The 21,814-nt window shown below is 42.1% G+C and overlaps 2 protein-coding genes across 2 annotated transcripts; both read left to right on the top strand.

Annotated features, from left to right (window-relative positions):
• Window positions 1-2,309: 2,309 nt before the first annotated feature.
• Window positions 2,310-3,139, top strand: ACRALDRAFT_204797 (uncharacterized protein; the record flags this gene model as incomplete). Its single annotated transcript, XM_071021543.1, has 6 exons — window positions 2,310-2,369; window positions 2,488-2,579; window positions 2,659-2,707; window positions 2,753-2,835; window positions 2,890-3,061; window positions 3,116-3,139. 6 exons carry the CDS (start codon window positions 2,310-2,312, stop codon window positions 3,137-3,139), a joined length of 480 nt encoding a protein of 159 aa, XP_070880216.1.
• A 1,762-nt stretch (window positions 3,140-4,901) lies between these two features.
• On the top strand, window positions 4,902-5,083 carry ACRALDRAFT_204796 (uncharacterized protein; the record flags this gene model as incomplete). The annotated part of the gene is made up of 2 exons (XM_071021542.1): window positions 4,902-4,941; window positions 4,971-5,083. The coding sequence occupies 2 exons, from the start codon at window positions 4,902-4,904 to the stop codon at window positions 5,081-5,083; spliced, it is 153 nt and encodes a 50-aa protein (XP_070880215.1).
• Window positions 5,084-21,814: the final 16,731 nt, after the last annotated feature.

Here is a 21,814-nt window from a genome sequence, read left to right as displayed (position 1 = left end):
TGGTCTAGTAAGGACCTTTATGTACTAAAGCAGCAGTATATTTTATTAAAGACTTATCATCAAAAATTACTAGTCTTTTACTACCTATAAGACCTCGATAATTTTTAGTTTTAAAAACGGGAAGACTAATAATATTTATACCTAGTTTACGAATATATAAATAGTTCTTTAAAAGAAGCCGTTTACTAGTATCCTTAAATTTAGCTAGGGCATCTGTAATTTAAGTAGTTAAAATACTATTTACTCGTCCCTATTTAGCTATTCTAGACGTAGATTTAACAGAAATAAATAATCCCTTATTAGATATAATGTGAGACGTGGCTCCACTATGGATACAGAAGTTCTGTTCGAGATCTAAAGGGCACGAAGACAGTTAAACTTTGTGTATTGTTTCCACTATTCGATCGATATTTAAATCAGTGAACTATAGTTAGTATAAAGGAGATTAATGGTTTAATACCTCCTCTTTATCTTGTATTATATCCAATTTTTCCGTATAGATAGGTAAAGAATATATATCCTTAAAAAGAACGTCTTTATTAATACTAGGACTTCTAGTATTAATAATAGGGGTTTATTAACGTTATTATATAATATTAATAACTTCAGAGTCGTTTAAACCATTTTCTTCGTCTATATTATAAGATATAAGGTTTAGATTATAACCTTTTATTATTTTCCAGACAACTAGTCTCTTTTAGATAGAAGATTTAGAATCTGCCGATCTCTTTTATATACATTAACTGATTTAGATTCAGTATTTTTAGAGACTCTCTAGGAAGACCTCATATTTCCATAGAGAGACCTTATACGTGACTTCTTCGTGGGATTTTATAGGGCCATAATAAAGCCATAAAGCCGCTTAAGTACTATAAAGGGGCAGACCCGTGTTCCGGGTCAGGGCGTCGGATATCACGTAACCACGTACGCGGTCCCAGGGACCTGGTCTTGTATACGGCTATTCTTCGGAATAGACCCACTATATCAGCTAGCTTTTTGTCAGATCTTTTTATAATCGTCACCCATCACCTATTATAATTATAATTTGCATTATCCTTGCTTTTTCGGATATCTAGACGATCCAGAAGAGCCGACCGTAGGCCCGCCTGCCTATTTAGCCATTCGTTCCCCTGATCGGACCACTGCCGACCCTTCTAAAGGCCCGGCGACCGTCTCCTCGGGACCCTTAGCTCTAGATACGGACCCGTGACGAGCCTGACCCTTCCTTTCGGCTAGCCTATTAGTTGGTTGTTTGTTTTGGCCCTACGCAGAGCCGTTCTGCATAGTAACGGCTTCGCCTTTCTTTAATTAGTCCTTAGAGGCGGATATAATCGGCGTGGGGGGATTTTATCTATCTTCCTGCGCACGAGGGTAGTTCCGGCCTGCCTAAATAAACGGCTTGTTAACACGTGCTGGTCTTAATTCGATACGGTCACGGTTTTCCCTTTAAGTCTTCGGTCTTAAGTCTTCGGTTTTTAGTCTTTAAGTCTTGGTTTGGATATAGCTTCGAATAAGGTATAGTTTCGGATATAGTATAGTTTTAGATACGATATAGCTTTAGATAAGATACTATTTTGGATACGGCATAGGTTTAGATACGATATAGTTTTAGTTATAGATTTCCCCTTTAATAGCGGCCGAAGGGCTTAAGTTAAGGCCCGGAAGAATGACGCGTTACGTGGGCAGTAGAAAAGAAGAAAAAGAGTACGATACGAGTTCTGATTCCGGTTACGATACATTAATAATAAAAAGAATAAAAACACTATATATAATAAAAACACTAAAAACAGTTTCCTGGGGCCCGAGTCTCCGGAAGAGCGATCCAGATAGTGCTTCGGAAGAGTAGAGGCTGTCTGCTTGTTAGTAATAGCCACATACTATCCCGATATAGAGGCTGCCTGCTTATTAACAGCTATAATCTATCCTGACGCAGAGACTACCTGTATACTAATAGTCCTAAAGATCCGGTTAAACGGTCCTGAGTACTATGGATCCGGAAGAGTAGAGACTGCTTGCTTAGAAAGAATAGTCCCCCGAACCGACGTAGAGACTACCTGTATATTAATAGTCGAATATAAAGAGGAAGGCATCACGATAACGGCGTCGTGGAAAAAGGAGGATATAATACCGGGACGGTCAGCCTCCTCGAGGTGGTCGCGCGTGGGATATATTCCTGTTGCTCTTGATCGGGTTAACCTGTTATTTTAAGGTCCTCGCGAGAGTTATGCTTTATGGCTATAAAGGAGCCTTAGAAGAGCTCTACGCTCTAAGGTCTAGCCACGATATCTCTTTACCGTGATTTGCTTCCTATGCGTCTAATCAGACTAACGGTGACGTCGTTGCCCGTGGGCAGCCCACCGTTCTGGGTAGTCCACGTAGTCGTAGCCGAAGCAGTAGTCGGAAGAGCCGCCGCCGCGGTAGAAGTACGACTCTATAGTAGAGTCAGGAAGAGAGTCCCGCCCGGTATATTGCTGTTTGTCTAATCAGGTATTATTCCTGCGGTTAGGAAGGTCACCGTCGGTATACGTGCCCGAAGAAGAAGGAGAGCCCCGTTGGCTCTATGATCCGGAAGAGCTCCCGTGATAGCTCCGCGCTTTAGAAGAACTAGCGCGTTGAGTCTATTAATCCCGTTATTCCGGCGCTGAGCTCCCGTGCTAGCTCTGTCGCGCCCGAGGCTTTGAATAGCGCCACCGCCTCCGCCGATTCCGTGGCACCGGTTCCGAAGAGTCCTCCCGTGGACTCCGTGACAAAGGAGCCTGCCGCCCCTCCTGCCGTTCCTCTGGTCCAGAGTCCTTCTGTGGACTCTGTAGAGAAGAAGACGCCCGTTGTTCCACCGTAGAGCTCCTGTGTTAGCTCTGCCGCGCTTAGCGTTCCTGTGGTGGAAAAGAGTCCTTCCGTGGACCCCGTGACGAAGGAACCTGCCGTTGCCGCTGCCACCGCCCCTCCTGCCGTTCCTTTAGTCCAGAGTCCTCCCGTGAACTCTATGAAGGAGAAGAAGACGCCCGCTACGCTTACCGTTCCCGTGGTGGAAAAGAGTCCTCCCGTGGACTCTACCGTTCCCGTGGTGGAAAAGAGTCCTCCTATGGATTCCCCTGCCCCTACTCCCACCGATTAGTCCGCCTTTGCCCCGCTCAATTAGCCTTTCCGCCTGTCTCTAGGCTTAGAGGAGGAAATATAAGTATATATCGATAGGTATACGGAAGAAGAAGAAGAAGAGGAGCGGCGATACACTATGGGCCTGCCTCCTGCCGTAAAGACCGTTATTGCCGACCCGTTCGTTAACCTCCTTACCCGCCTACCTAAGTAGACGGGTTTCCTTCTGCCAGATAGCTTCGAAAATCCTTATCTATAGTGGTATATAGGCTATTATAGTCGAAGCCGGCTATATATCGAAGAGATATTCGGCACCTCCCTCGAAGAGGAGGTGAAGAAGGTGGAGATTTAAGCTTTATAGTAGGTAATAGAGGTGATAGAAGCTAAAGTGTGGCGTAAGCAGAGCCTTTATAATTAGGTATTAACGTAGTCCTTTTCGGGAACAGAAAACGTTCGTGATATTATAAGAGCTTTTTCTAGTTCCTGATAGGGGCCGCGTGGGTGGATTTACCTCTGGGGCTAAGGGATTTTTGATCCTGTTTTTCCTTGCTATCTTCCCCCCTCCACCTATTCCTCTTTTCCCTTTTCCTTTTTCCCGCCTTTTCCCTTTGTTGTCCTTTTCCCTCCACCTGTTCCTTTACCTGATCAGGGTAATAGAATCGTTTTTGGAAGCAGAAGTCGTTCGTGGAGTCCGTGGGAGCTTTTCTAGTTCCTGACGGGGGCCGCGTCTTCTAATTAACGGGGGCCGCGTTCGTGGACTCGTATCTAGGGCCGCGTCTCTTTTTAACTACGCCCTGGAGCCGGATTTTCTTTTTCCTTAAGCTACTCCGTTGGCCTAATTAGGATCTTTTTGTGTTTTTAGGTTGTTTGGAAAGCTGCCCTGGAGGGGGACCTCTTCGTATAGCTTTGGGGCCGATGAATATAGAGTCCTGCCCTCCCCCGATTTCACCCTGCCCGATTTTTATTCCCTTCTCTTCTTTTCCTTTTAGAAAGCTATACGCGTAGGAGCTTCTTTGTACAGCTTTAGGGCCGATAGATAACTAGGCCCGGGGCCTAGCCTATAAGTCTATAGGAGTCCTGCCGATTTTTTAGCTCTTTTTTTGACTGTATCTTTTATAGTTTTCCACCTTTTCTTTTGCTCGTAACTGCGTTGGCCTGATTAGAAGAAGACGAGTCGAATGGCTCCGATTTTGATTGATTTGGATCGCTGGTTGTTGAGTTGTTATCGGTTAGTTTAGTGGTACGCATTGGATATCTTTGTTATATTCGAAGCAGACCATATGCCACTAATCCCGCCTACTCTTTTTCGATCCTGCCTGCCGTTTTCTGCTAGCAGAGTCACCACCGAGGTTTTCTTTATTTTTCCCTCTTTTTCCTACCCTTTTACTACCCTTCTTTTCCCTGATATCTTTATTCCTTTGATTAGCCCGAGTCTGATCCGCCTGCCTGTAGTTGATCCGATTAATCCAGTTGATCCCGTCGATCCTGCTTCTTCTTCCTATTACTTCGAGCCCGGCCACGAATTCTGCTGCCTTAAAGAGTCCTGCCGATATTCCTGCCGCGAGACCCGATTCCGTTGTTCGCCTACTAACTCTACGAAGAACCGACGAACCGACCCTCCTGTGTGCCGTGCCACGCCGCCGAAAAGATCCGACCTGCGTGCTTTACGCCTACGAACCGAAGTGGACTGCCTGCCTTTATCTAGGGTAGTGGAAAGAGATGGATATACTCTACGCTATCGCCTGGTTCTGCGTATTACGTCGTTGATCTTTTTACTAGGGCCGCCGCGTTGCTTTGTTCCTATTGTTATGACCAGGAGCCGAAGAGGGGCCGCCGCCTGCCCTGTGTGTGCGTTCATTGTCACGGTCTTCTTGAAGACTACGCTGGGGCCGCCGCCTGTTTGCTGCCGCCTACTGCTGCCGCCGCCGTGTTGCTTGTTCCTTATACGGAACCGAGGAAGCCGCCACCGCCGCCTGCTCTGTGCGCATAAAGGACCTACGAGGTCACCCCTATCTTTAAGGTTACCGTCCTTCGGGCCTGCGTCTTCGAGAGATGTTTTTAGGAATACACACGTGTAAGGAAAGATACGGAAGCTATTACTCTATAGGCTGTTTATGGATACCCTGATTAGGGTAATAGAGGTATATTTAGGATGGTTCTGCTATTGGTTGCTTATTTATAATGAAATTATTAAGACCACGGGGCGTGGCTTAATAATTTAGGGCCGATTATAGAGGGGCAGACCCGTGTTCCGGGTTAGGGCGTCGGATATTACGTGACCATATACGCGGTCCTAGGGACCTGGTCTTATATGCGGCTATTCTTCGGAATAGACCCACTATATCTAGCTAGCTTTTTGTCCGATCTTTTCACGATCATTACCTATCACCTATTATAATTATAATTTATATTATCCTTCCTTTTTCCGATATCTAGACGATCTTAAAGAGCCGACTATAGGCCCGCCTGCCTATCTAGCTATTCGTTCCCCTGATCGGACCACTGCCGACCCTTCTAGAGGCCCGGCGACCGTCTCTTCGGGACCCTTAGCTCTAGATACGGACCCGTGACGAGCCTAACCCTTCCGTTCGGCTAGCCTATTAGTTAGTTGTTTGTTTTTGGCTCTACGCGGAGCCGTTCTGCATAGTGACGGCTTCGCCTTTCTTTAGTACTATACCTCTTTTTATATACACGCCTAATTATACATTGTATGTTATACTATACTAGTCTTACACCACTACTCGACATTCTCTAAAGGCAGTGATTTTTTAAGGCATAAGCAGCCTAAAACTAGCCCTTAAGTTATCTAGTACAGGGAAGAAAAGGGGCATAGGAATAATAGTACTTACTAGTAGATTCGAAATTATAGCCACTAAAGTACCTAGGTACTATGGCCGGGCCCCGCGGGAATAATCCTAAAAAAGTCCCGTAAATAGAAGAACTTAAATGGAAATATTAAGTATAGGTATCCACTTAAGCTATATATAGAAATTATATAGAATACTTAGGGAGCTTCACGGCTTTGTTATAGCCTAATAAATTTATCACGTGTAAGGTCTCTCTATAGAAATATAAGGTCTCCCTAGAGTGTCCCTATTTTTATCTTTTTCTTTTAAGACTTTTTACTATTTACCTCCCCTAGATTTAAACTAACTAGGTTTTTTCTTAGGGTATAGTTTAAAGTAATCGGTGGTATTATAACTAGCTTTATTCCACTAGTTTTAGTGTTTTCCCTTAGTCTGTTTCTAAGGTTTCGAGGACTTTTTATATCCTTTATTTAAGAGTAAAGTAGTATTGAAGCGTTCCACTTTACGGGAGGCGTTGATTAATTCGCCTATATATCACAGGTTAACCCCTCGAGTATCTAGTTTCCGTATAAGGCCGGAACTGCTAATTAGCGCGTAGATCCGTTGCTCGGACCTCGCGCTGCCCTTACCGCGGATTCGTATAAACCTAGTAAATCCTATACTTCTCTATACACCTTTTCCTTTCCTTTTCCTTAATTCTAGCTAATATAATTATTCGGCCTTACTTAGTGCTATTACCCTATACCTAGCCGCTTATATAGCTAGAATTTAGCGAACCCTATACGCTACGTTAGTATACCCTTAGATATAAACGCGCTATTAGGCGGCGGCGGTCCTATAAACCCCGCCGAACTAGCTAAGTAGACGGACCGAAGGATTACTAAAGCTATTAATATAATACTAGGTCCTTTATAAGAATCAATAGCTTAATAATAAGAACTATACTAATAACTAATGAACGGTTTTATAAAAGTCTAAGTCTTATAATAACCTTCCCCTCACCTCGCGCCACCCTCGGAGGGAGCCCCCACGAATATATATACGGAGTTAATAGCGGGTCCTCCTACCCCGGTAACTCCTACTCCCCTCTAAATTAAAGTCCTATAAGAACCGCGACCCCTATATACTAAGCCCCTGGCGTACCCCGCTATAACGAGATAATCGCAGACCCATCGGCATGTAGTCGGACCGATAGCCGCGCACGGACCACCGATCCGAACCTATCTCTGTGCGTACGTTAAGGGATTAGTTTAATCCCTTAAGTTAAAGTCTTGGTTTACAGTCAGCGCTTGGTTAACGAATATACTATAATTACTCTACGGTACTAAGCTATTAAGCCTTTTCTATAATATCTTTTCCTTAACTAAAGTCTACGGACTTCCTTTCGTTATAATTCTTTAACTTCCATACCTTTAAGGTAGTTAGGCCGAAGATACTACTAAGAAGGACTTAAGGAACGAGCGTCCCCCCGGGGGGAGCTAGCGAAGCGGACGCCAGGCAGCCGCCCGCCGTACTAAGGTTAATAACGACGGTGGCCGAATAGGAACCGTCGGATAAAAACAAGGGGTTAACGGACACGCCGGTTACGCTTAGTCCCGAAGATAGTAGTTCGTAGGCCGATCGGCGATCTATCGCCGGCCCCTCGATATTAACATAAAAGGCGTTAATTACGATATTTTCGTAATATCTCTAGTAATAAAACGAGATTAATCGAGTAATTATAAAGAAGCTCGCCGAATAACCGGCGCCCCGGCGCGATTACGAAAAACCGCCGGTATATAATTATAAGCTAATTAAAGAGTTATCCACGGTTATAGAAATCGATAATTAGTTAATAGCGATTAAGGCTAGGAACCAGTTTAGACCTAGTACCCTAGTGCTATAGCAGATCGAATAGGCTTTAACGAAGCTCGAATATACCTTCTAGACGTCCTAGAGGCACTATACCCGGAAAATCACTAACCCGAATTAGAACGATTTTACGGCGTTTATTCGGCGAGAGTACCTATCCTAGGATATATAACGGTATTATTATTATAAGGAACTTTGTAAGCTACGAATAACCGGCGATATAACGCCGATAAAGCTATTTAAACGGTGGGATAACCTGTATAGGCTATTAGGCTAGGAGATAAGCAGAAGCGAAGAGTATGCCTACGACTATTTTAGTCGGCTACCCCTATATATTAAGGATAAGATACGGGAGCGGAAAACCGAATTAGATAAGGCGGTAACGCTAGCTTAAAAGGCGTAGCTATTCTAGGATATAAGCCTTATTAAGAAGGCGAGTAGTAAGCGATCGGATACCGGTTATAAAAGGACCCTATTAAACTTCTAGCGTTCGGATAGTCGCTTAAGTCGGGTAAGCACCCCGGCGACTAGTCGGCGTACGCCCGCTAAGCCAGGTAAAACGGACTCGAAGGGGGCGCCCCTAACGGGTTAAAAGGTATCGGGCTCGGGTCTAGAGCCTCTATAAGCGTAGCCTAGTACGCGTGCCTTTACGGGTAAGTGCTATAACTACGGTAAAAAGGGTTACCGTTCTAAGGACTACTATAATAATAAGGAACGATAAACGACTAACGACGGGGCGGCGAAGGCTCGCGCCCGTGTTAATAATATACACGCTATACGTGATAACCTTAATAACGATATTCGGGTTAGAGAACTCTATTTATTAGGAAACGAGTCGGCGTAGGTAATAAGGGGGCCGGACCTACGCCCGATAACCGGCCGGCGATTATAGTTAGTAAGGTAGCGAGATTTATAGCGATAGTAATCTATCACGGAAAGGAGATCGAGTTTAGCGTGGATTTAGATACCTATACGTAGGTAGATATTATTAGCCCGGCGTTAGTGGAACGCCTAAGGTTAAAACCGCTCTTAGAGGTTAAGACTCCGGAGATTAAAGGCTTCGATAGCAGCCCGGCAAGGGTTCGCGGAGCGTACGGCTTAGCTTTTTATTTACTGGACGCAGAAGGGCGGCCACGCCTATTAAAAAGGGTCTTCCTATATACGGATCGACCTAAGGGTACCGGATAATTACTGCTTTTAAATAATAGTATAGGTTAGGAAGGTATTATAATTAATACGGCCCGCCGAATATTTATTTACGGGCCGATCTTAATTATAGACCCCGAGCTATAGGCTTATAAGGTTATCGAAAAGCGAGCGAAGGCGTATATTATATATATCGCTACCGTTACTATTATCGTACTAGGGACACCGGATATAATTATTCTATTTATAGATAACGATAAGGTGATATACGGACTAGTTATCGAACTACCGCCGGAAATCGCTAACTATCAGGATATATTTTCGGAGCAGGCTACGAAGGAGCTACCCTTACTAAAGGACGCCGAATACACGATTAACTTATAAGACGGGAAGGAACCGCTATTCGGGCCGTTATATCCCCTATCTTAAGCCTAGCTAAAGGAGCTAAAGAAGTATATCGCCGAAGGGATAGCGAGCGGTCGTATCTAACGGTTAACGAGCCCTATAGGCTCGCTAGTGCTATTCGTGCCTAAGAAGGATAGTAGCTTACGACTCTATATCGATTATCGAGGGTTAAACACTATAACGATTAAGAATAGGTACCCCCTACCCCTAGTCGGCGAGCTATTAGATAGGCTCGCCGGGGCAAAGTACTTTTCTAAGGTGGATATCTAAGATACCTATTATAGGATCCGGATTAAGAAAGAGGACCGCTAGAAGATAGCGTTTAGAACGCGATACGGCCACTACGAGTACACGGTTATAATATTCGGGCTAATAAATACTCCGGCTACCTTCTAGGCGTATATTTACTAAGCGCTCGCCGGTTTACTAGATATATATTATATCGCTTACCTAGATAATATCCTTATATATTCCACGTTAAGGGAATAGTATATAAAGAACCTAAAGAAGGTTTTAGATCGGCTTTATAGGGCCTAGCTATACGCGAAACTATTAAAGTGCGAATTTTACTATAACTAAGTGGATTTCCTAGGGTTTATAATAACCCGTAAGGGTATTACGATAAACCCGGAACGTATACGTGCGGTCGCTAAGTGGCCGGCGCCCGGGTTATTTCGTAATATCTAAGTTTTCCTCGGTTTTACTAATTTCTATAGGAGGTTTATTAAGGGATACTCTAGAGTCACCGCGCCGTTAACTACGCTACTAAAAGGCAGTTAGGCGGGTAAAAAGAAGGGACCTTTTGAGTTCCCGGATAGCGCTAAGCGGGCGTTTAAATTACTAAAAGTCGCCTTCGGGTCGGCGACTATTCTACGGTACTAGAACCTAGTACTGGATATAAGGGTTAAGACGGACGCCTCGAATAAGGCTATTTCCGGGATCCTAAGTTAGAAGTATAAGACTAGATAGCGACCGGTCGCCTACTTCTCGCGGAAGCTTTCCGAAACGGAGTAACGATAGGGTATAGGATAGCAGGAGCTATTAGCTATAATAGAGAGCCTTAAGTATTAGCGCTATTATCTTAAAGGCACGGGATAGGCGTTTATAGTGCTAACGGACTATTAAGCGCTTAAGGGCGTGCTAAACACGCCGGCGCGGGACCTTCACGGAAGGCTCGCTAGATAGGTATACCGATTATCGTTATTCGACTTCGAGGTTTAATACCGCCTAGGTAAAATAAACCTAGTAGACGGCCTATTAAGATGGCCGGATTATATAATGGATAAAACGCTATACGATAATATACTTCCCACCTTATCGTAAAGATTACGACTAGTTAACGACCTCCCGATAAGCGTTTATTAACGGATCGCGAGTATCTATCTTACCCTAATAAGTAACGCGGTAAAGATCGTATACGTTTAAGCCGCTCGGGTAATACTACCCGAATATAGGCCTAGTAAACGTAAACGGGTATAGACTCTATAAAAGGGGGCCCTGCCTAGCTTAAGAGAATACGAGGACGGAAGAGGGCTACGACCCCTATATCCTATTAATAGTATATAGCGTGTTATCGTTGTTATTATTACCCGCTCCCGAATATAAGATATAGGGTATAGGGCGATTACCTAATAAAGGGTCGCTAATAAGATATCGCCGACGCCTAAGGCTAATAAGGCTAGGGTTACTATAATACCGGATTAGCATATCCTATATTCTATAGCCCGAGAGCTAGCTAGGAACGAAACGGTAAGTCGGCGCACTATTAGTAAGGAACTAAAAGATCTGGTTAGAGGGCTATAGACCACTAACCCGGGTTATATATCCTTAATTAAGAATATTCGCTAAGGGACCGGAAAAAGAGCGGGGTACTCTTTTAGAGATAAGGATATACTATTATTTAAGGGACGGTTAGTACTACCTATATAGGGCGCCCTAAGGGCGGAGGTCCTACGATAGCACCACGATAACCCTAAAGCCGGGTATATAGGAGCGAATAAGACGCTCGAGCTGATTTTAAGAAAGTTCTACTAGGTGGACTTAGCGGCGGACGTTCGCGATTATATCGCCGTATATTCGGTGTATTAAGGGGTATAGGTGCCGCGATATAAGCCGTACGGTTAGCTATAGACGCTACCGTTACCTATATATCCGTTCTAAGAGATTAGTATGGATTTTATTATGGGTCTACCGTCTATAAAAGGGGTAGATAAGTAAATATATAACGCTATCCTAATAATCGTTAACCGGTATATAAAGTACGCTCTATTTATTCTTACGCGGAAGGACCTAATAGCACCCTAGCTAGCAGCGCTACTATACAGGGAAATTAAGTGCCGATTCGGTAGCCTAGAGGGCGTAGTGATAGACCGGGATAAGCTATTTATTAGTTAGGTTTAGATAGAGTTCTGCCGCGAGCGGGCGAACGCTTAGCGATTATCCACTATATACTACCTATAAACGGATAGTTAAACGGAACGAATATATTAGTTCCAAATTAAGTACTTATAAACGATTACTAGTAACGCGATAATATAGTGGCCTATTTAGTTATTAAAAGCTGGGTTCGCCTATAATAACAGCGAGCACTCCTTACTTAGTATCTCGCCGTATAAAGCGTTATACGGGTACTATCTATGTATAGTAGAATATATTCGACCCAGGGACGATACCCGGGTATAGGGCGTCTAAGAACGTATTAAGAAGCTAGCGGAAGTTCGGCGAAAGGTCCGCGAATACTAGGCGCGTGCCACGGAGCACCAGGCTCGGCACTATAATAAGCGCCACTAACCGTAATAGTATAAGGTAAGCGATATCGTTAGACTATCCACGAAAAACTTCTGATTCCGGTAAGGGTCGAAGCTAGCACCGCGATATATTCGGGTATAGGTGACTAAGAGGATCGGTAAGTAGGCGTATAGGGTTCGCCTTCCTGCGTAGTATATAAGGATATATAATATATTCCCGGTATCCTTATTAGAGCCGTGGAAAGACTAAGTAGCCGTAAAGTTATTAGCGAAGGATCTCCCGCTCCTAGAGGAGGAGTAAGATAAATAGGAGGTAGAAGATATCGTTAGTTATAAAGAAAAATAAGGGAAAACGTTCTATCTTATAAAGTGAGCAGGCTAGCCGGTAAAATATAATACCTAGGAACTAAAGGACTACCTAGAAAACGCTCTAGGGATCCGGAAAAGATACTAGAAGCATAAAAAGTATATATATAAAAAGTAGGACGACTATAAGATAGTATAAGGCGCCGAAGGGTCGTCGGATATAAAAATAAGAACTTAATTATAGGTTATAATAACCTTTTTCCTTAACGATAACTAGATAAAATAGGGTTAAGCCCTAACTAATCCTAAAATTATAAAACTATCCGTATAAAGTTTAACGCTATTTTGGGCGATTATTACTGGCGGTGGCTCGGCGAATAAAAAAAAAAAAAATTAGTTACTAAAACTAAAAAAGTCGGTCTTATTACCGATAGCGGCGGCTATGATATCGTCGTTATTAGCGGGGGCCGGCTAGGCGGTAGGGGTATAATAGCGGGGCGTGCGAATACACCGATAAGGGATATCGTCCTTATCCGATAAGGTAAACGCTGGCAGCGTGTACGCGGTATTATTAGGGGGAGCCGGGGCGTTAGTGGCTAATAAGGCGGCGGAAGCCCGATAATAAGCAGGATAGCGGGGGTAAGCCGTAGCGGGATAAGGAACAGGTTCGATAGCCTTATCAGAACTATCGCTAAAAGGATTATTATTATTATCGACGGAGGTATAACTATAACGAGTAGCCGCTAAGCGACCGGCAAAATAATAAGCCAGAGCAGGGCGTCGGGGATTATTAACGGCCGCTAAAAGGTTAGCGAGCCTATCTAAAGACGGAAACGCCTCGAGGCCTTAAAGGCGATCCTCACGATTAAATAGGCGGTAACCGTTTATCGCTAAGTCCTTAACGAAAGAAATAAGCGATTTAACGTTATAGAGGTTACCCTTATAAGGCGGGCGGGTTTAATCTAATAACGCCGACGCTTCGGCGTTATTAATACGACTAAGACGGTGCATAAAGTTAACCGTTATTATAGAGTATAAGGACGAGATTTCGTCTAGAACTAGTATTTAAGACTACTAATCGTTAGGAATAGATAGCTAAGCGGTTAGCGATTAAACTTATATCCTTAGCGGTAAGCTTTTTCTTACCGCGGTCTATAACCACGCGGAACTATTTATAGGCCTTAGAGATACGCTTATAAGAGCGATACCGGGCTATTAGCGTTAAATTATTATTTATTATATAAATACGCTTACTGCTATTCTATAATAACTAAGTAGTACCTAGTATAAAATCAGGGATTTAACGACTAATTAGTATAGAAAAACGCCGAAAAGTCGGCGAACCTATAGTAACGTATTACTAATAACCCCGGGTATAGGTAACGTAGCGACTAGCCCCCGTGCCGTCGCCGGCCTTATCGAAACAGTTAATACTAATATATAAATCTAGCCAAGAAATATAAAATAAACAGGGAGCCTTATCCCTAATAACCGATTCCTACCCGTTATCGGTAGTATATTATAGCTCGCGAAGAGCTATAGTAACTTATAAATTAACCGACGATATAATAGCGATTAGTCGGCGTGATAATATTAATATTATTAATAGTAATAGAATTAAGATAGGCAAACTAATAATCGGCGAACGGTTAGCGATTATAATAATAAAAGATAGTTATAGGAAGAAAAGTAGGAGCTATAAGGGAAATTATATAAGGAACTATATACTCGCCGCCGAACGGTTACCTAAGGCTAGGCATATTATCCGCGAAAGGTTAAATAACTATAGGTAATAATAATAAGCATCGCGGAGTTTTTATAATAATATTCGGATAAATCACGAGGCATATAGTCGGCGATAGAATACTAAAGAGGTAAATAAAAGGAGCGGCCACTCTTTTTCCCCACGGGTTTTTAATAAGGGCTCGCGTAGAACCAGATAAAGATAATTAATCGCGATAAACGCGTAATTAGAGGTATCACGATAATATAAGTCTGCGGGACCAGACTTATCAGGGGGGGGGGCAGTGTAACGAGATAATCGTAGACCTATCGGTATACAGTCAGACCGATAGCCGCGCACGGACCACCAATCCGAACCTATCTCTATACGTACGTTAAGGGATCAGTTTAATCCCTTAAGTTAAAGTCTTAGTTTATAGTCAGCGCTTAGTTAACGAATATACTATAATTACTCTACGGTACTAAGCTATCAAGCCTTTTCTATAATATCTTTTCCTTAACTAAAGTCTACGGACTTCCTTTCGTTATACCCGCGAAGTTTAGCGGAAAACGAATAAAGTATCCCACTTAGTTATAATAAATACACGATAAGCTCCTTTTTAAATAAACACCTATTTAATAACCAAGCTAAAATATAGTATTATATTAATTCGTGCCTAAAAAGGAGTGCTTAGTAAGTAGTATCCGCCCACTACGCCACTAAAAGACTAGGAGGTACCCGCAACTATAAAGCGTTCCTTACCTATATACACTACACGTATAAGGACTAAAACGAATCGCCTTACGCGGCCTACGCGCTATATTTCCTTAAATAACGCGAGGAATAAACCTTCGCCTAGTTCTTACCGAAATTCGAAAAACAAACTATATATATAAGCGATAACGAATAGGCTAACTCGGCGAAGATCACTTTCCTTAAGGGGGCCCTAAGCCAGAAGCTATATAGCGCCTTAGTTACCGCGAAGTTACCTTATAATTACCCGAGCTAGGTTACCGAGGTCTAGGGTATCGCTTAGAGGCTAAAAGGACTAAGCCTAATTAGCCGGAATACTTATATACTAAATCGAACCCGGGACTAAGAGACTTAGAATACTAATAAAGATATTATAATAGGCGGGATTAATTAAGTCCGACCCGATACGATTATAGACCGACTTTATAATAACCGGGAATACTAAGAGTATAGGAAAAAAGGGTATATCCGTATAAATCATAAGTCCTAGGCTAAGGGCTTAAAAGCTAAGGGCGCCTGTATAGCGAAGGTATAGGCCGGGGATAGCGACGTTACTATAAGCTCGGAGGACTCGGATAATAAAGTATTAGAAAAAGATTAGCTCTAGAGCGAAAGCGGGCGTTAAAGCCGATAGCCGCCTTATAGCAGGAGTTAGAGGCGTTTAAATACCTAGCTAGCAGCGACTTAGCCCCAATATTAACGCGAGTAAATAAAAGGTATATATATAGTTTTATAAATACGGGTTATAACTATTACGCTACCGTAAATAAACGTTTCGCTTAAAGACTTTAGTTACCATTAGTCGATAAAAGAAAACGACTATTAAAAGGATTCTTAGATATATCTAAGCCAGCTATTAGCGCCGGGATTACCGCGTTTAAGCTTAAGATTAGCGGCTATATATAACGAGTATTCGCTTATATAATAAAAGGGCTAGATAAGGATATATTCCTAGGGAAGCCGTGGGTAGAATATAATAACGTTATATATTACGCGAAGAATTATAGGTTAGACCACGGAGGCGCCGATATTAACCTATAACCAATAGGAGAAGATAAGCTAGCCGATGTCTAAGTTATCCGGGAAGTAAGACTAGTCTTAGGATCTATATTTATTATTACGATACGATAAATAAGGAGGGGACTAAAGGGAAAGCAGAGAGATGGGTTCGATACCTTTATCCGCGCTATTGGTATACGAGATATCGATAAGTCTCTCTGTGAAAATGAGCTAGTAGACCCTTAAGACTATATCGCCGCGAGTATACTATAAGAGTTTGGCGACCTTTTTACGCCTCATAAGGCTAATAGCTTACTCCCTTACCGACTAGGTATTAACCACGAAATCACCTACAAAGCGAGGTCCTAATAAACTCGAACCAACTTTACTATAAAGGCCCCTTTATAGTATATTAAGGGAAAAGCTTTTAATACTCCGGAAAACGCTTAGCGATCTAATAGATAAAGGATTTATACAGGCTAATAGCTTAGCGGCTACCACGCTAGTCTAATTTATAAAGAAGCTAGGGGCTAGGCTACGCTTTTATTATAATTATAGAGCCCTAAACACGATTACCTAATACGATCGCTACCCTGTCCCTTTAATTACTAAGACCCTACGTATCTTAGCTAGCGCTAAGTGGTTTATAAAGCTTAATATAGTTATAGCCTGTTATATGATTCTTATAGCCCCCGGATATAAAAGCAAGATAGCCTTCAGGATACGCTTTGGACTTTTTAAATAGCTAGTATACCCCTATAGGCTAAGCGGCGTACCCGTTACTTTCTAGCGCTATATTAACTAAAGGCTATAAGAGTTCCTTAATGACTTTATTATAATATATATCGACGATATCCTAATCTACTTAAGCAGATCTCATAAAGACCACGAAGCAAAGGTCCGGCTAATACTATATAGACTCGCGGATACTAGCCTAAACTTAGACCCGGCTAGGTATAAGTTTAGCGTTATAATAGTAAAGTACCTAGGATTTTTTATTATTATAGATAAAGGCGTATTTAATAACCCCGAGAAGTTAAAGGCTATCCGCGATTAAGAGGCTCTTACCTTTATAACGGGGGTATAAAGTTTCCTAGGGTTCGCGAACTATTACCGAATATTTATCTTTAGCTTTATAGGTATTATAGCGCCCCTCTTAGCACTAATAAAAAAGGACCGGCTCTTTAGGTGGGGGGCTAGAGAAGATACCGCCTTTAAGGAGCTAAAACGACTTTTCTAAATAGAACCCGTCCTATAATTATAGCACCTAGACCGTAATACTATATTAGAGACTAACTATTCGGGTTATACGTTAAGTAGTATCTTATCCTAGGTAGACGAATAGGGATATCGATATATAATCACGTACTATTCGCATAAGCTTACCCTAGCAGAGTATAACTACCCTATTTATAATAAGGAGATATTAGCTATTATAAGTTAAAAAGCAGAACTAACTAGCTACGAATAATTTACGATATTATTAGACTATAAAGTACGTAAGTACTTTATAAACAAATAGTCACTTACCGAAAGGTAAAGTTATTAGGCTAGTGAACTAGGTTAGTTTCACTTTATATTAAAGTACCGGCAAGGTACTAAGAACTTCATAGCAGATATATTATCCCGTCGCGAATAGGACGCCCCGAAGGATAATTAGGGTAATTAGGAATAAGGACGGGTAATTTAACTAATCCACGACTCCGCGATCCCTATAACTATTTTTAAGCCGGCTATACGGAGGGTATCTATTAAGCGCGTATTCGAAATACATAAAGACCTTTAATAACATTAGGATAAGATTATAGCGACTAACCCCTAGTACTAAGGGGTCCTTACTATAATTACCGCGAGAGCTTATAGCTTTAACCTATCCCTCGGACTAAACTTATAGATCGCAGAGTACTGTCTTAACCTAGCAGGATATATAACCTTCCAGCACCGCCTCTAAGTCCCGGGCTCCGGAGATAACTCGCTATTAAGAGGACGCTTAATATAGGCGATCCACGATTTGATTATCGGCGGCTACTTAGGTAAGGAGAATATAATCACTATAATAGCCTAATAATTCTTTTAGCCAGGTATAAATAAGGATATCCAGAAATCTATTTATAACTATAACCTATATAATAGGAGTAACTAATAGCGGAATATAAAGCATAGACTACTAAAACCACTACCTATACTAAAGCGGATATATAGCTATATCGCGATAGACTTTATAATAAACCTACCACTTACTAATATAGCTAAGGTATAACGAAAGGAAAGTCCGTGGACTTTAGCCAAGGAAAAGATATCATAGAAAAGGCTCGATAGCTTAGTATCGCAGAGTGATCGTAGTATATTCGTTAACCAAGCGCTGACTTCAAACCAAGACTTCAACTTAAGGGATTAAACTAATCTCTTAACGCACGTATAGAGATAGGTTCGGATCGGTAGTCCGTGCACGGCCATCAGTCCGACTATATACCGATAGGTCTACGATTATCTTATTACACTGCCCCCCCTCCTAACGAGTCTAGTCCTATAGACTCGTATTATTATAATACCTTTAATTACGCGTTTATCGCGATTAATTACCTCTCTCTATTTACTTCTATATAAGCCCTTATTAAAAACCCGTAGGAAAAAAGAGTAGCCGCTCCTTTATTTACCTACTCGTCGGCGTTCTATCGCCGACTATACCTCGTGATTTATCCGAGTATTACTATAGAAACTCCGCGATGCTTATTATTATTACTAGTGGTTATCTAACCTTTCGCGGGTATTATGCCTAGCCTTAGGTAACCGTTCTGCGACGAGTATATAGCTCCGTCACGTAATTCTCCTCGTAGTAATTCTAACCTTCCCTCTATAACCATCTTCTATTATCGTCATATCGCCGATTATATAGCGATAATCTTTATTTACTATTCTATTAATTTATTATTATTCTTTCGCCGTCTATTCGCCGTATTATATCGGATATCTCTTTATATGTGGTTATCGCTCTAAGCGAACGTCCCTTTAACGAGGCTTAAGGGTGGTTTAGCGTTATCGCCGATAAGGCGCTATACTAGCGTTATATAGCCCGCCTAGGCAGCTATATCGAGGTCGAGTGCCTTAATAAATCCAATAGCCGCGTAGACGCTAATCGTTATATTACTTATACCCGTGACTAATAGTAATACACCGCCGTATATTTAATAACCTTTTAGCGAATTCTTATTTCCGTGCTAAAAAAAAATATTAGATCCCGGAGTTTTTAATAAGCGTAGCTTAGCTACTCTAGAACTATAATAAGCCTATACTCGATAAAAACGACGATTTAACGCTAATTTAGCATTAGCGTGCCTATAGATATTTTTAATGCCTATAAATAATTCCGGGCAGTTATCCTGTGTAGCGACTATAAGCTTCCCGTCGAAGCTATAAGTTTTTATTTCCGCTAAGCCTTCGGCGACCCTATACTAAGTATTAGTAGAATTAGCAGCTTCTCTTAAATAAGGTTATATCTCTATGCTCGGTTATAACGTTAGAGTTTATATACCGCCTTGGCCGCGTTACTAATAATAACGCCGCGGTCCTTTTAGACTGAATTCGCCCCCCCTATAAGGATAATATACGGGATATTACGTTTTTTCGGCGCTACCTTACCGACTTACGCGCTATATATCGCTGCCCTTACCCTAATAAGGATAACTAGGAAGGCATTAAGGCTTTCCCCGCGTTACCTAGTCTCGCCGCCCTATTAGCGGCTATTAATAAGCCTCGCCGTCCCCTCCTTAGATATCGTTTTTTCGCTGGCCGCACGGCGAGTTCTTATCATAGTCACGCCCCCTATACCTCCGTCGGCTAGCAGCTCCCTGCCGCTAAGCCTACGCTAGAGCCTCCTCGTACCCCTTATCGATATATATCCGCCGCCTTCTCCGCTACTAACGATAACGATAAGGGCGAAACGGTCCCTAGACCTTTCTATCCTAACTATTACCGCCGTTTATCCGGCGCCACTTCGGGCACGGAGACTAACTTTTATAGCTTCGACGATTAATTTCTTTTCTTTCGCCCGCTAAGCCTTCGCCGGTATTAATCGCCTATAATAGCGTTAAACCTTATACTAATAGTTTAGGATTTTAGGGCTAATCGGTGTAGTAACCCCGTTTATTAAGTCACTATAAGAAAAAGGTTATTATAGCCTATAATCTAGTTTTTATTTTTATATCTAATAACCCTTCGGCGCCTTATACTATCTCGTAGTCGTCCCACTTTTTATATATATATTTCTTATACTTCTAGTACCTCTTCCGGATCCCGAGAGCGTTGTTTAGGTAGTCCTTTAGCTCCTAGGTATTATACTCTACCGGCTAACCCGCCCACTTTATAAGGTAAAACGTTTTCCTTTCTTCTTCCTTATAACTAATAATATCTTCTACCTCCTATTCGTCTTACTCCTCCTCTAGAAGCGGGAGATCCTTCGCTAATAGCTCTATAGCCACTCGGTCTTTCCACGGTTCTAATAAGGATACTAGGAATATATCGTGTATCCTTATATACTACGCAGGAAGGCGAACCCTATACGCCTACTTACCGATTCTCTCGGTTACTTATATCCGAATATATCGCGGCGCTAGCTTCGACCCTTACTAGAACCGGAAGTTCTTTATAGATAGTCTAATAATATCGCCTACCTTATACTATTACGGTTAATAGCGCTTATTATAGTGCCGAGCCTAATACTCTATACCACGCGTCTAATAGTCGCGGACCTTCCGCTAAACCTCTACTAACTTTTTAATACGTTCTCGAATACCCTATACCCGGGTATCGTCCCTAGGTCAAATATACTCTACTATACGTGGATAGTACCAGTATAACGCTTCGTATAGTAAAATACTAAGCGAGGAATACTCGCTATTATTATAGGCGAACCCTGCTTCTAATAACTAAATAGGCCACTATATTATTATATCACCGGCGATCGTTTATAGGTACTTAATCAGGAACTAATATATTCGTTCCGTCTAACTATCCGTCTACGGGTAGTATACGGTAGATAATCGCTAAGCGTTCGCTTAGTTACGGCAGAACTCTATCTAAAACTAATTAGTAAATAGCTTATCCCGGTCTATTACTATACCCTTTAGGCTACCGAATCGGCACTTAATTTCCCTATATAATAGCGCTACTAGCTAGGGTGCTATTAAGTCCTTTCTTATAGGAATAAAAAGGGCGTATTATATATACCGGTTAACTACCACTAAAATAATATTATATATTTACCTATCGGCCCCTTTTATAGGCGGCAGACCCGTAATAAAGTCTATACGAATCTCTTAGAACGGATATATAGGTAATAGCAGCGTTTATAGCTAGCCGTACAGTTTATATTATAATACCTATACCCCTTAACACGCTAAATATACGGCGATATAGTCGCGAACGTCCGCCGCTAAGTCCACCTAGTAAAACTTCCTAAAAATCAGCTTAAGCGTTTTATTCGCTCCTATATACCCCGCCCTAGGGTTATTATAGGGCTATCGTAGGACCTCCGCCCTTAGGGAGCCCTATATAGGTAGTACTAACCGTCCCTTAAATAGTAGTATATCCTTTTCTCTAAGAGAGTACCCCGCTCCCTTTCCGGTCCCTCGGCGAATATTCTTAATTAAGGATATATAATCCGGGTTAATAGTCTATAGCCCTCTAACCAGATCTTCTAGTTCCTTACTAATAGTACGCCGACCTACCGTTTTATTCCTACCTAGCTCTTAGATTATAGAATATAGGATATACTAATCCGGTATTATAGTAACCCTAGCCTTATTAGCCTCGGGTATTAGCGATATCTTATCGGCGACCCTTTATTAGGCAGTCACCCTATACCCCACGTCTTATATTTAAGAGCGGGTAATAATAACGATAATAACATGCCGGGTGCCGTTAATAGGACGCAGGGGTTATAGCCCTCTTCTATCCTTATCTCTTAAGCTAGGCAGGGCCCCCTC

Source organism: Sodiomyces alcalophilus (genome assembly GCF_042370955.1).
Source record: "Sodiomyces alcalophilus JCM 7366 unplaced genomic scaffold ACRALscaffold_1, whole genome shotgun sequence".
NCBI lineage: Eukaryota > Fungi > Ascomycota > Sordariomycetes > Glomerellales > Plectosphaerellaceae > Sodiomyces > Sodiomyces alcalophilus.
Note: the sequence above shows the minus strand (reverse complement) of the source record. Positions and strands in the feature narration are given on the sequence as shown.